General features: G+C 37.2%; 1 protein-coding gene across 1 annotated transcript in view; it reads right to left on the minus strand.

The window, feature by feature from the left end:
- The window catches only part of LOC127639588 (stabilin-1-like), a 52710-nt gene extending 38090 nt beyond the window's left edge, over positions 1–14620 (minus strand). The window contains exons 1-15 of the mRNA XM_052121688.1: positions 14345–14620; positions 12631–12767; positions 12218–12333; positions 10326–10411; positions 8941–9010; positions 8768–8863; positions 8278–8388; positions 7128–7315; positions 6837–6967; positions 5189–5316; positions 4210–4286; positions 3958–4098; positions 962–1099; positions 784–855; positions 581–694 (exon numbers count right to left, since the gene is read on the minus strand). Of these exons, the coding sequence (XP_051977648.1) occupies positions 581–694; positions 784–855; positions 962–1099; positions 3958–4098; positions 4210–4286; positions 5189–5316; positions 6837–6967; positions 7128–7315; positions 8278–8388; positions 8768–8863; positions 8941–9010; positions 10326–10411; positions 12218–12333; positions 12631–12767; positions 14345–14398 (1659 nt within the window). The 5' untranslated portion in view covers positions 14399–14620. The remainder of the gene's footprint in view (positions 1–580; positions 695–783; positions 856–961; positions 1100–3957; positions 4099–4209; positions 4287–5188; positions 5317–6836; positions 6968–7127; positions 7316–8277; positions 8389–8767; positions 8864–8940; positions 9011–10325; positions 10412–12217; positions 12334–12630; positions 12768–14344) is intronic.
- Positions 14621–16413: the final 1793 nt, after the last annotated feature.

A 16413-nucleotide genomic window follows, 5' to 3' on the forward strand; every position in this document is an offset into this window, starting at 1 on the left:
AAGTCCTCGTGGTGACGTAGTGACTCGCCTTAATCTGGGTGGCGGAGGACAAATCCCAGTTGCCTCCACGTCTGAGACGGTCAATCCGTGCATTGTTGAGCGCATCACCGCTGAGATATAGCACGTGTTGAGGCCTACGCTATTCTCCGCAGCATCCACGCACAACTCGCCACGCTCCCCACCGAGAGCGAGAAACACATTTGAGCAACCACGAGGAAGTTACCCCATGTGACTCTAGCCTCCCTAGCAACCGGGCCAATTTGGTTGCTTAGGAGACTTAGCTGGAGTCACTCAGCATGCCCTGGATTTGAACTCGTGACTCCAGGGGTGGTAGTCAGCGTCTTTACTCATTGAGCTACCCAGGCTCCCTAAAATAGGCTTTCTTGAGTTCAAAACTTAATAATGTCCAATTTAATATCCATTTGTGTATACGGTGTCATTAAAGTCATGAAATCAAACTTGTGTCTATTTATTTTCTTAATACCCATTCCTGGTCTTATTGTGCATGAATCATCAGTAAATATTAATCCAAATAAAATACATGTTGTAATCTATAATCAAAATAATCATTGCAGCTCACATCATTGAGCATGTACATAAGACTTCCATCTCTGAACTTGTCTATGGCTTTGTTGGTTGGAACAAACACTGTCAGCGGACCTGGACCGCTCACAGGCAACGGTGCTCCACAATTCTGCAGAAGAAATTGAAAAAATGCTTTGAGTGCTTGAGTTCAGTAAAGAAAAGCAAAACTGATTCAGAGCAAGAGAGGGGATCACTCACGTCAACTAGAGACAGGAATCGATTGAATCTGTCGTCCTCTCTGAAAACCTCCGCAATGGTTTTGGAGGAGAACTTGAGGTTGCAAAAACAACATTTGAGGGTGTTGTGTTTGGTATTGTGCATCATTCAGAAACTATAATGAAATATTTTGGTTGTAAAATAGTTTCAATGGCTTTACCTCCATGTTGTTGTTAGAAGATTCAACATGTGCAAGAGTAAATGGCTTGTCAATAATGTGAATTATTCCATTGGATGCAGGGATGTCGCTCTTTAGTATTGTAAACAACACGTCTGGATCCCTTATCAATATGAATTGCTGTGGACAGAAAAAATCAATTACACTGAATCTGCAGCAGGAAGGATGGATTATTCCACATTGTATCAGTACCAAGAGTACATTTTCTGTTTATTCAAATCTTTTGTGAATTTTGAGTATATGTTGTATAAATAAGTGTTCATTTAAATTCAGTAATGTTGTGTACACGGCACATGCTATTATTAAATTCCCTTCTCCCATATCGTTTGAGCACTAATGAAAATCAAGTACACTGAAAGGAAGGAAGGAACGAAGGATGGAAGCAGTGGACAGAAATAAGGCAGGAAGACAAACAATAATTTTTTGAGGAAGTAATAACAGATGGAAGAAAAAAGAATGGATGGAATGGAGGGATGAAAAAAGGGCAGATCTACACTGGTGGCCAAAAGTTAATGTTAATGTGGAATAATGTACAGATTTTGCTCTTATGGAAAGAAATTGGTACTTTTATTCACCAAAGTGGCATTCAACTGATCACAATGGATAGTCAGGACATTTATAACGTGAAAAATTACTGTTACAATTTGAAATAAATGTCAGATCTTCTTAAACTACTTCAAAGAGTTCTCATCAAAAAATCCTCCATGTGCAGCAATGACAGCTTTGCAGATCCTTGTTATTCCAGCTTTCAGTTTGTCCAGATACTCAGGTGACCTTTCACCCCACACTTCCTGTAGCACTTGACCTTTCACCCCACACTTCCTGTAGCACTTGCCATAGATGTGTCTGTCTTGTCGGACACTTCTCACACACCTTACAGTCTAACTGATCCCACAAAACCTCAATGGGGTTCAGATCCGTAACACTCTTTTCCAATTATCTGTTGTCCAATGTCTGTGTTTCTTTGCCCAATCGAACCTTTTCTTTTTCTGTTTCAAAAGTGGCTTTTTCTTTGCAGTTCTTCCCATAAGGCCTCCTGAGTCTTCTCTTTACTGTTGTACATGAAACTGGTGTTGAGCGGGTAGAATTCAATGAAGCTGTCAGCGGAGGACATTTGAGGTGTCTATTTCTCAAACTAGAGACTCTGATGTACTTATCCTGTTTAGTTGCACATCTGGACTTCCACATCTCTTTCTGTCCTTGTTAGAGACAGTTGTACTTTGTCTTTGAAGACTGTAGTTACACCTTTGTATGAAATCTTTAGTTTTTTGGCAATTTCAAGCATTGAATTGCCTTCATTCCTCACAACAATGATTGACTGACGAGTTTCTAGAGAAAGCTGTTTCGTTTTTGCCATTTTTGATCTAATATTGATCTTAACACATGCCAGTCTATTGCATACTGTGGCAACTCAAAAACAAACACAAAGACAATGTTAAGTTTCATTTAACGAACCAGATATCTTTCAGCTGTGTTTGATATAATAGCAAGTGATTTTCTAGGGAAGAAAGGAAAGAAAAAGGACAGATATTAATATGGAAAGAAGGAAGGGCGTATGGATGGAAGGAAGGAAGGAAGCAGTGGAAGGAAAACAGATAGAAAGAAGAAATGAGGGGTCCTGGGTAGCTCAATGAGTATTGACGCTGACTACCACCCCTGGAGTTGCAAGTTTGAATCCAGGGCATGCTGAGTGACTCCAGCCAGGTCTCCTAAGCAACCACATTGGCCCGGTTACTATGGAGGGTAGAGTCACATGGGGTAACCTCCTCATAGTTGCGATTAGTGGTTCTCACTCTCAATGGGGCGTGTGGTCATTTGTGTGTGGATCGCGGAGAGTAGCATGAGCCTCCACATGCTGTGAGTCTCCGCAGGGTCATACACAACTGGCCATGTGATGAGATGCACAGATTGACTGTCTCAGAAGCAGAGGCAACTGAGACTCGTCCTCCACCACCCAGATTGAGGTGAGTAATCGCGCCACCATGAGGACTAAGTAGTGGGAAATGGCCATTCCAAATTGGGAGAAAAGGGGATTAAAAAATAAATAAAAAGGAGGAAAGAAAAGGATGGATAGAAATAAGGAAGAAAGGAAGAAAAAAATTATATTTTGAGGAAGTAAGATCAGATGGATGAAGAAAGAATGGATGGAAGAAAGAAAGAAAGGATGGATGGATGGAATGGAGGGAAGAAAAGGGGCAGATCTAAATAAAGAAGAAAGGAGAGATTGAAGAATTGACAGAAAGAAAAGAGGAAAGAAGAATGATAGAAATAAAGAAGGTAGGAAGGAAGAGCAGATGGATAGAAGAAAGAAAGGAGGGCGACAAGGAAGGAAGGAAGAAAATATGGAACAAATGAAGAAAGGAAGGAAATATGTAAGAAAGAAAGGAACTAGGAAGGAAGGAATGAAGACAGGAAAAGGGAAGGAAAGAAATGGCGGGTGGAAGGAAAAAGGGAAGAAAAAATACACATTGAAATAAGGAAAGAAGAAAGGACGGATGGAAGGAAGAAAGAACAGAAAGAAGGGAGGACAGAGAAGAAAGTAAAGGAGGACACAAGGAAGGAAGGAAGGAAGTGTGGATGGAAGAAAGTAAGGGAAAAGGATGTATATTAATTAGGAAAGAAGGAAGGGCGGATGGAAGGATGGGGCAGAAGGAAGGATAAAGGACAGAATGAAATATGGAATGAAGAAAGGACAGATGGAAGGAAAAAGGAAGAACAGAAGGAATGATATAAGAAATGAAGGACAGATGGATGGAAGGAAGGAAAGGAGGAAAATGGATGGAATGAAGAAAGTGCAAATGGAAGCAAGGGAAAATGGATGGAAGAAAGGAAAAAGGAGGGATAGAATAAAGGAAGGACAGATGGAACGAAGGAAGGAAGGAAGAAGAACAGATGGAAGAAAAAAAGGGTTGGTGGAAGGAAGAAGGGGAAAGGAAGCAAGAAAGAGGGGGAAGAAAAAAGGAAGAAAGGATGGATACCTTTTTTGTTTTGAATCGGATCTTTTCCCCTCCGTACGTCCACAGATCGTTCCCCTCCAGATCTTTGTAAAGTCTCTGTCTGAGTATAAGGTGATTTTTGCACACTGCATTCGCAATGGCTGAAGATTTGCCTAATACTGTCTGAACATCACAACCAGGAAGTTGTCACAAAACAACAGGATTCATTACAAGGATGTACATCTCAAACTGCTATGCCGTTATTTCTGGAGCTTTTTTGTACGGTCCACTCACTTGGAAAGGATTCTGTCCCACAGGAATGAACGCTGTGAATGGGCCGTGCTGACTCAGGGTAAGCTCACACCCTTGTTCTGAAAACCAGAAGATAGCATTAATACATCTACAGTATCAGGGCTATAGACCTTAATGACACTAGCGGCATCTTTAATTTTTAACAGGAATGACGATGAGGCTGTGAGGGATAGACGTATACTCTCTTCAATTGGCTTTACTGCAGTTTAAAGAGTTTTTGGATCTTTACACGTACAAAACATTGATAAAATATCTGTCCAAGAACATTCAAGGTACAAAGAACTCCAGACAACATGAGTTGTGGAAAACCAGATGTGATCTAGAAGCTTTATACAGCTTTATCCCATGCCATTGAAGAGACTATAAGTCTATCACTCACAGCCTCATTGTCATTCTTATTAAAAATCCAAGATGGCGCAGGCATCAATAAGGTCTTTTAGCTGCTTTCAGACTTACAAAACAACCGGATATGTTCATTCAAAGTAGGATGAAAAAAATTACTTTTGCCACAGATGTGCCCACGTACCACCCGCAGTTCGTTCATTGACCGCCTGATGCATATTGCACTCAAAAGTGGAAAAAGCTCTCTCTCTAGTAAGCTCTAAAATGAGCGCTTCTGAGGACAAGTCTGTGAAATAGTCTGCAGTTATCTGTATTTTACTGCACTTAGACTGTCTACAAATTATCCGTTATTTCTCATTTGTGGAGACTGCCACGCTGTTCTTTTATTGTGGTATAATCCATCTCAGATATAACCCCACCTTAAAACGGCACATAGGGTCACTACAAACTCTGATGTCAGCCAATCGGCTCTTCCTGTCTAAGTGGGCGGTCCTTGGCCAGAAAACGCTGCAATTTGGACCAGACCTTTTGCTGTTTAGTCAAAGATCTGGCTACATACACAAGTCTAGAAAAAAATTATTAAAAAAAAAGGGGAATCTGTTGATCTCAAAAGACCCACCAAACAGTCTAATGCTTCCAGTGAGGTTTGCTGCTTCACTGCCATCTCTATCCAGCTCCAGGATTCTCTCCATGAGGTTACCATAGCAACGTCTGCCATCGCCAATCTGCTGAGCGTTGCAATCGCATCTGAAAGAAACCAATGTCTCGGTTTATTGCCCTGCCCTTCATCATGCATTTGAGGGAAAAATATTACTCATTACCGCTGGTCTCTTTAAGCTGTGCATAATTCAGCATAGAAGTCTAATGCATATAATAAGCCTTTATGTTTTAATAGGAGCAAACATCAGATTTTATCTGTACAGACAGTACTATCCTCAGTTGAGGTAAAGATGCCATGTTTTTCTTCCTAGGAGGCTCCATTGAGCATATAAGACAAACAACAGCCAGTTACGCAACATTTTACGTAGCATACGTAACAGGAGAAGGTGGAGAGTTAGGGTTACAATATAGCACTCAGGGAACAAAAATGTCTAATAAAATTAAACTGAAAGCTAATCAAGCCACATTTATTAGTAAACAAATATGTTTGCTCACTAGCACCAATTTCTTCCTAGTGGACAAACATGGGCATCTTCGATTTGCAACAAACATTTTCAGGTATATTTTAATATAAACAATATTTTACTCAAGGAAATTAAAGCCTGTTTTAGGACCATGAAGCTGTTTGCATTGTGTACATTTTTGACAATTAAGCACTTTTCCCCCCAAATTCTCATTACCGTCTATGCATGCATTCGGACAGTATACTACTAAAACGTTATTTACACTTTGTATGTTTTTTTTTCTTTTTTTAATTTCCATTATTCCATTATTATAGTGATTTTTAATGTATTAAAGAAAAACACAGTAACAGACTGAATGCAGTATATCAAATACTACCATGATGTATCAATACTTTACCATTGAAATATTATATCACTTTATTTTAGCATTACAATAATAATAATAATGAGATTATTTTATTATGATATTGAGAGACAAACTTGCTTAATTGTAAAAAAAAAAATATTACATAATAATATTGATTATGAATTGTTGATTATGACAACAATTATGATTACATAAATCATAATTGTCTTAAAATTAGGCTTTATTTTGTACTTTTGACACGTTTTTACACGATGTAGCAATTTCCATTATTCTTACTTGATTCCCATTACTGTAAAACTGTATTTATTACTATATTAAGTCAAAATATATATTCTTACTTGATTTAAATCAGCATAAATTAAAGACAGTATTATACATACTACCATTTTATAAAAATACTTATAAAAAAATTCACATTACGATAATGAGAATGAGATTTTTATTATGAGAATGAGAGTTTGGGAAAATTAGCTTAATTGTCTTAAAAACACAAATTGCAAAAAATCATACTAGTCCCAGAAAAAGCTTTTTTTTACATTACAGCAATGAGAATGCAATTTTTACTACAGTAATACAAATTTGTGGGAAATTTGCTTAATCATCGTAAAAAAAATATTTTTTCTTTATGATAAGTTAATTCAATTTTGGGGTGAAATGTGACTCGGACGTTTTCTTGAGAGGCTTTGTGAGATTCAGTCAATCATTAGTGTGCTATTGAAGGAAGTGAAAGTAGTCTTCATCGTGTCATCATGTAAAAAATGCTGTGACAGACAGACCTGTGCGTGCCGTCTGAGCTCGTCTCACAGCTCGCACTGCTGTGGCACGAACTCTCCGTGCAGGCTGACTTTGCCAAGCAACCGATGGAAGGATCGAGTGACTCTGTTCCGGGAGCACACACACATTTCGACTGAAAAGGAAACACAAAAAATGTCTTTGTACAACTTTAGGACAACTTTTAGAGAGTACACTAACATAAAGATTTTCATTGATATTGGTTTGATATAACATCTGATTGGAATTGAAAATCAGCTTCAGATTGTGATTCTATGATATGCATTGCAGCTCACCTTGCCTGGGCCGGTGTATTCACAGATGGTGGATAATTTAGTACAGCCTCCGTTATTAGTGTCGCAAGGGTTGATGGGAACGCAGTGTTTGCCATCACCCACAAACCCATCTTCACACTTACAGTGAAACTGACCACCACTGAATGAACATTTTGCGTTCACGTCACAGATCCCTGATGTACACATACCTGAAACAGGACGCAGAGAGATGCCAGATCACAGTAATCCACAGCAAACTTACACCTACGTTCACCCTGCATGATTGGAAATTGTGCCGTGCAAATTGCACTCAGCACAGATTTTTTTGTCCGTGTCTGTGCCGTTCTCATGAACAATTTAGTGCCCCTCTGAAATCCAGTCCCCCTAGCACCCCAAAGAGATTTCAGTAGGCTGAAAGAAGTTGCTTTAGGCATTGCATCCAGTGCCTGATAGTAAGTAAATACTACAATATAGCTTTGAAGATTGATGTTGTATTGATCATAAAAATACATAAATTAATGTCTAGAAAGCTATATTTAAGCAAGGCCACGAGTGGTAAAATTAAACAGTTCTGAGTGTTTTCAGTTAGCATCATGCATTCACTGTTAAATTATACTACTATGCTAGAATATTCTGTGCAAGTACTGCACATAATTGCATCAAAATGTTGAATTTAGTGATATATGGTAAATGGATGTGGTAATAGTGTATTTATTGACTGAAGTGATCTGCTACATGTAATAGCAACAGACACCGGGCATTACAAACTGTTACCTGATTTGCAAAAACAAGCCAAACGAGTTTGAAGTATCATGTTCATGGCACAAACTATCTTTAATATACTCGTTTTTAATCTTAGGGGTTTGTTCAAATCCCTAACCAAAAGGTAAGACCAAACATAATACTGATTGCAACACTAATAATACAAATTAGGAGGTAAAAATCATGCGTTTAGCTAATTGTTGTTAGCATTAGCTTAAAGTTAGCCCATTGAATGTTAGGTAACATTAGCATTTTGCTTGATACAAATAATTCTGCTAATTAGAAATGGTTCAGGAAAGTTAGTGTTTAAGCTTATAGATCAAATTAACTACTTAATTTGTTATACATAACACAAAACACAATAAATTTAATGTTTACCACTTTAGCATGTAGCATGTTGTGGTTGTACCTGTACATGCGAGTCCAATCTTGCTGTATCCAGGCAAACATTCACACACAGAGATTGTGTCATCACCCTTACAGTATGAGTATGCCGGACAGTTTGAACAAGATGAAGAAACTATAAAGGACAAGAATTAATAAAAAATTAAGGTTGAATAAATTTCATTACAATGTGATGATATACTAAGTAATGTGTAGGCCTGCTATCCTAGAACCGTTCAAAAAGTAATATGATGGTACCATGGTACTTAGTGTTTACCATATTTCTGAAACATGGTATTTACATGGTGATATGTCAAAAAGTACCATAGAATAACCATGGTAAAAACTTTAAAATACTTGTTTTTGTCATGTCAAATGTTCACAAAAACATGGTTGTATCATGATAGTTTATTGGTACTTTTTCCACAGTGTTCTGGGTCACACAAGAGTGTAACAAGGTATGTAATGAGAAATACTGTGGTAAATAAAACCACAAAAATCATTCGCTTAATTACCTTTATCGCACTTTGGTCCTGAATATGGTGGTTGGCAGTAACATTCTCCATTCCCGTCTGGTCCCGAGTTACACTTTCCATTCACACAATTGCACTCTATTACATAGAAGTTTTGCAATAAGACTTTTAAATCTATTTTTATTTCATATAAAGGCAGAATGACAATAACAGACCTGAATGGCATTGATCTCCATAGGCGTTCTTATTTACGCAGTTCTGGCAAGCAAACCCAGTATATCTCTCCTGAAAAGTAATAAGAGTGCTTAATTATTGATATAATACAGTATTATATTTATATTGCACTCTGGATTGCTTGATTCTGATTGGCCACAGCGTTCTGACTGTATAATTGACTGTTGTTCCTGGCAACTGATTTCCTAGATAGTTGTGCTAGTTTCATGTCACTTTCTTCTCACATAGTACATTTTTTAAACTCAAATCTATATTTATTGTCCATTTATTTAATATTTAGTGGGTGAATGTCATTTGGTTATTATTCCAAAATAAACCCCAACACGAGTGGTCTTGAATCACCCTGAAGGGGTTTATTTTAGGGGTTTTATCCCACCTATTATATAAATCAATAAATAAATGGATAAGGAATATAATATTTAGCCGTTATTACACATAAATGTTTGACCGCAGCATACTTCAATTTACCAATCAGAATCAAGTATTCCAGAGAGCCGTGTAAAAATGATCAATAATTAATTGCCAAAAGCATTATTATCCACAAAATGAATCCCTGTAGAGCAGGGGTGCCCACACTTTTTTGTGTGATGATCTACTTTTAAATGACCAACTCAGTAAGAGCTACCAACTAAAAAAGCACAGTTTCATTTAAAATAAGAAAATGCTTGTTGGGACTACTGCATGTATTCCCTACATGGAATTCATCTTCTAATTAATAAAAAAAATATATAATAATGTTCAATGTTGATATCATTCAGTTTTAACACTAAACCCAAAAACCTACAGCACAGTAGATTACAATATCCAGGGCATTTACCTTATTCTGATGACGAGTAAATATTGACCAGGCCAGGTTTTGTTTATTCAGTTGCCATGACAACTAGGTTTGCGCATACACGCCTTCCAAGGATTTCTGAGAAAAGAGCGCGAAATTGCGATGCTACTGCCCAGATTAGGCTAAACTGAATGGAATCAGACAATTTCGCGCTCTTTTCTCAGAAGTCCTTGGAAGGCGCGTATGCAAACCTAGTTGTCATGGCAACTGAATAAACAAAACCTCGCCTGGTCAATATTTACTAGTCAAGTGCAAGTCAAACAGAAACTAAAAGAAGGAAAGACATTATATTTATTTTTATAAAAATTTAACGAAAGTACATTTCAATTTTGTGCGATCTACCAGCATTGCCTTAGCGATCGACTGGTAGATCGTGATCGACGTATTGGGCACCCCTGCTGTAGACTATAATAAATGATGTGTCTCACCATGACAGCAGCTTAGGTTTTCTGTTGTTTTTTTTTTTTACATATGCTAATGAACTACATATGGATGGAATTACTTTGATTAACGGTATAGAAATGCGTTTACCTCACAAATACATGTGCCGTTCCCTGAGTCACCAGATGCACATGTACCATAACCATTGCATGTCTTTCCTGACCAACTAGGACAAGCTGAAGAAACACAAAGGACTGGTTAGGATATTGTTTTTAGTATCTAGCTATGTTCCTGTCCAAAGTGACTTATAATGGGCCTCCATTTATCCAGGCACAATCCCTGGAGCAACCTGAAGTAGATTATCTTGTTCAAGAAATGGTGATTTTATGAATCGCTCATAAACAAAATCTGCTAATGTTGTACAATCAGAAAGTGTCCAATTTTGTTTAATCATTTTGGGAAGTATGGAAGCTGGACCCTACCACGGATAATGGAAATAAAAAGGTAATTCTGACTATATACTGTATAATAGTGACTTTATATCTCACAATTCCAAGCAGAAAACTTACAGCTGTGTGATACAAACAGGCAATTACAAGAAATGAAGTCACAATTGCGAGAAAAAGTTGCAATTGTGTGTGTAACGATGGTCTGTTGCTGACAATAACGATGACGTAGTGAGAACCCAAGTGCAGTTTATTAACCAAAGTGATTTCCAAACAACCGTAAATCTGCACGTGAAACAAACATTAACATGAACTAGACTTAACTTGACTATGACTTGACTAACAACAAGGTTACATTCACAATACTTGACCAGAGACAATGGCAAACATGAGGGCTTAAATACACAATAACAATAAAACCAATAAACAGATAAACAAGATAACAAGACTAATAACCTTAAACCAATGACAAACTAGAACTGATAAGACAATAAACAAATGAAAACAAGACACATGAACATGGAGGGAAACATGAAATCACATGAAACAGGAACTAGAATTTCAAAATAAAAGACATGAACAAAAACACATCGAGACATGACAGTGTGATATAAACACGCAATTCCTAGAAGTAAATTCACAATCGCGGAAAAATTCATACTTGCCTGATATAAATATGCAATTGCAAGAAATAAAGTCACAATTATGTGACAAACACTCAATTAAGAGACATAGTCTCAATTGTGAGAAATAGGATTACAATTGCGTGATGTAAACGCGATTGTGAGAAATAAAGTCACAATTGCAAGAAATAGTCACAACTGCGAGAAATAAACTGGCAATTGCATGATATAAACACGCAATTACGAGAAATTGTTACAATTGTGTGATATAAACACGCAATTACGAGAAATAAAGTCACAAATGTGTGATATAAACACGCAATTACGAGAAATAAAGTCACAAATGTGTGATATAAACACGCAATTACGAGAAATAGTTAACACGCAATTACGAGAAATTGTTACAATTGTGTGATATAAACACGCAATTACGAGAAATAAAGTCACAAATGTGTGATATAAACACGCAATTACGAGAAATAGTTACAATTGTGTGATATAAACACGCAATTACGAGAAATAAAGTCACAAATGTGTGATATAAACACGCAATTACGAGAAATAAAGTCACAATTGCGAGAGATAGTCACAATTGCATAATATAAATGCAATTAAAAGAAATAGTCACAATTTGTGATATAGACACGCAATTACGAGAAATAGTCACAATTGCATAATATAAACGCAATTACAAGAAATAGTCACATATGCGAGATGCAAATTAACAATTTGTGATATAAACACACAATTATGAGAGTCACTATTACGAGAAATAAACTCACAATTGCATAAAATAACTAAAGAAATAAAGTCGCAAAAGTCACGATTGTGAGATATAAAAAAAAATCTGTGTGCTTGTGCCTTTAAAATAAATGCCACTTGGTTTGTCCTTTTATCAAATGCAAAGACATTCAGATGTTTTAAACTGTAGCTTCAGTGTCCAAATACTTTTTTGGGACACTAGAGCACTTACGCAAGCACAGGGGACCCCAGAAATCCGGACAACACCTTTGGACTGTCGTCACCTTCTCACAGGTGTGAAAGCACCCAGGCAGCTCTACCTGACGATCCCCAATTTCCACCACATAACTGAAATGCCAAGAGATGGACACTTAAGACACAAACTTTCTGGGGAAATTCTGCTAAACAAAAACCAGCTAAAATGAGTCTGGTGATGGTTAGCTGGTCTCAGCTGGTCCCTATTTTTAGCCTGGTCTGTCAGCTGTTTTAAATGGGTGCTTGGGCACTTTTCAGCTGGTCAGGCTTGGAAACCAACTTAAACCACCTAAAACAGCATAAACCAGTTAAAACCAGCAGATCAGGCTGGGATAATCTGGCTTTATCAGAAGGGAGGAAAAGGCTTCACAACATTGCCTGTTTTGTCACCTGCAGCCAGTGTTCCCCTCGTTCTTCGACGTTTTCCTGAAACCTCGCGGACAGACAACAAACGTTGAAGCCGCACAGGACGTGCAGGGAGTCGTGTGCAGGACCTTGCGAGGTGTATCGCAACGATTCAAGGAGGCCTGGAAAAAAAGAAACCCAAATGTGCCAACAAGACTAAAAATAAAAGGCAAATCAGATGATATACAATGGTGGTACAATGATGTGATGATGTTGAATGATTACAATATTCATATGCTGTAGTATTTAGCATTTATTATAGTAGAATACTGTGTATTACCATGGAATATGCCCAAAGGTTTAATATAATCACGGTATCATGCCCAAAAATTACCATATTTACAGTATATACCATGGTATTTACATGGTACACAAAGGTGCTTCCAAGAATCCCATGGTATTACCGCGTTTAATGTAAAATACACAATATCATCATAGAAGATTGCAATGTTTATGCACATTTATATACATAATTACAAGGTACCCCAAGGAGCTTTTAAGAAAACCATGGTATGACCTGTTCAAAAGCATGAAAATATCATGCTACTTTGTACAAAGTTGCTTACAATATTCATGTATTATGGTATTACCATGGTACTCCAAGGTGCTCACGGTACATGCCCATACATTTTATATTATCATGCTATGTCTAAAGAAGATTAGCATATTTATATACTACGGCATTTAAAAGATACACAATGGTGCTTCCAAGAACACCATGATATTACCATGGTACATGCCCTTAAAACAGGGTATTATCATGGTCCCATGTTCAAAGAAGATTAGCATATTTATATATTACGGCATTTAAAAGATACTCAATGGTGCTTCCAAGAACACCATGATATTACCATGGTACATGCCCTTAAAACAGGGTATTATTATGGTCCCATGATATATGAAAGATACTCAATGGTGCTTCCAAGAACACCATGATATTACCATGGTACATGCCCTTAAAACAGGGTATTATTATGGTCCCATGATATATGAAAGATACTCAATGGTGCTTCCAAGAACACCATGATATTACCATGGTACATGCCCTTAAAACAGGGTATTATCATGGTCCCATGTTCAAAGAAGATAGCTGTATTCATATACTATGGTATTCACATGGTACATCAAAGTGTTTGAATGAATAACATGGTATTACCATGGTCTATTTCCAACCAACATGATATCATCATGGTATCAAACCCAAAAAGATAACCAAATTCATATACCATAGAATTTACATGGATCTACCAACAATACAAAGGTTTTACTATGACACAAACCCAAAAAATTTATATTATCATGGTATAATTTTCAAAGAAGATATTTAGCATTGTGTTTTGGCAAACTAGCCGCAAATGATCAGTGCTTCAATTTGCAATGAAGCAAGGTTGGTACTCCAAAGTACCCCAAAACATTATAATATCATGGTACCATGTACAAATATGCTTGTTATTTTTACATAGTATGGACTTACCATGGTAAAGGTCCAACGAAAGTCGTGTTCACTTACCATTGTATTTACATATCAAGGTGCCTCAACAAATACTATGGTACTACCATGTTACATGTCCAACAGAACATTATTTTATCATGGTGCCAAGTCCAAATAACTATAGTTAAACCATTGTACTTTTTTGTATGTACACTTCAAATCAGGATCAAATCATTTAAACAAGACCTCTCAATTCATGTGACTTACCTGAAGCTGTGAACTCCACAGTACCATGATTCCCACAATTAGAAGATAAGACATATTTGATCCCTGTCTGCAATTACTCAGATAAGCATGCAACACCAGCTAAAATAACTTCCCCCTGTGACCCGCTGCAATTTCTTGTCACAGGACAGAACAGAAACTCTCAAACTCTCCCAAACATCTCCAAAAATCTGTTCAGACACTCGCTCTCATGTGCTTTCAAGGATTCGCATGTTGACCTGGTTCAGAGCAGAGAGCGAGTGAGGTTTGATACGACCACGCAAGAGCTTCAAGCAAGAGTAGGGGGATAAAAACATCTTTTCCTGACAGGAAAATGACCGGATTTCCTCCACCGTGTCGCCTCCATGATGGTTGGGAAGTTCATGTTTGTCAGCTGACAGGACTGCAGGGTTCAGCAGAATTTGAAAACGGTCAATTCTTTAAATATTTAGTTATCGCAGTGTTAGTCGAGATATACAACCTTGCATTTCTCAGACATTTCTATCCAAACTTTATCAAATGCAACCTATCAATAGGTGTTTCCCCCCGATTTCGAACCCTCAGCCTTAGTCTCGATAATGCAATGATAAACCACTTGAGCTAATGGAGCAAATATAAAGCAACTTAGACCATCAAAAGCTTGTATATTGTTTTATCAGTTTTGTTTTCAAGCTTTAGCGAATGTTTAAACTTTGTTTTAAATGTGCTTGTTAAAGGAAGCATACAAATGTCATTTTAAGGGGCGAAACTCAATTTTGCACAAGACTGAAATTGGAAAGTAGACATTCCATATAGTAAAAAAACAGCAGCGTGTACTCCACCGCACTGCTGTGTCATCACTTTTATTCGTTGAGAGTTCCTGCTATTGTGTTTGTCTGCTGAGTAGTGATACTGTTAGGACAGAGATAAGAAATCCTGGGGGCATCAGGTTTGAAAGCACAATCATTATTTCCCCATTGTTTTATAGCATCACGTTCATTTAATGTCTTAAATGTAACCGTGTCCATTTAGTAATTAATATGTTTCCCTACTATTGAACTTTTCTCTTTTAGTTTTGGGGTAAACTATCCCTTTAAATCCAAATATCCAATATTTCCATTTTTTTTGCAAACGAACCAAAGTATACAGTGAATCGAGCATGAACTTCACAGATTGACTACCAAGAAATAACAGGAAAGAACAGGGTCAAACTGACAATGCCCAGCACTGGTCGCTTGAATTCAACAGCACAGAGCAAATGTTTCCTGCCCTTTTCTCACTTGTGTAACTGCACGCCAGGTTGTAAATTACAGGGCTGAAAATATTCCAGCATCAGTTTCCCCGAAGCATCATTTTCGGCTTGACCCTTTGTGAATTGACCAGTGGTCAATCCAAACAAACTTCTTCTTGACAATAGGCCACGCCCACTAGGTTTCACATCAGGATCGAATATCGCTGACTATAGGTCTTGGAGGGAACAAACAGAGGTTTAGATGGAAGAAGAGCCTTTTAGGTTTGGTTAACCAGGACTTTGGTTAGTCACGCAACACACTATAGAGATTCTTTTAGATTTAATGTGTTATTTATGCAGCCGGCATTTTAGACGAAATGACACATTTTTTATATTTAACACTTTGCAAATGTTTTTTGTAGGGCTGTCAATCGATTTAATTTTTTAAATGAATTAATTACATGGTGTCCCGATTAATTTATCGCGATTAATCGCATATGCAAATATAACAATAACTCAATATATAAATTCAATATATATATAAATTTAGATAATTAAAATGCATTACATTCTTGTAGCAGAAGAGTTCATCATTGATAAGACAATACAAAAAGCGGCGATATTTAGAATACAATGTATTGTTTACTACCATATTATTGATCATAAGTCAATCATTGTCATACAGTTCACAGCAATCCATTACACAAGTGAATTTGTCAATCAGTTTCAGATTTATTATGAGGGCTTGTTTAAGGACCCGTCAATCTACACCTGCGTCAGACATCTCGGGTGCGTTGCGTCATAAACATAAAATGTTTAGTTCACTGTTTCAAGTTAAATGTAGTTTAATACTCAATCTTTA

This window comes from Xyrauchen texanus, chromosome 48 (genome assembly GCF_025860055.1).
Source record: "Xyrauchen texanus isolate HMW12.3.18 chromosome 48, RBS_HiC_50CHRs, whole genome shotgun sequence".
NCBI classification, from domain to species: Eukaryota; Metazoa; Chordata; class Actinopteri; order Cypriniformes; family Catostomidae; genus Xyrauchen; species Xyrauchen texanus.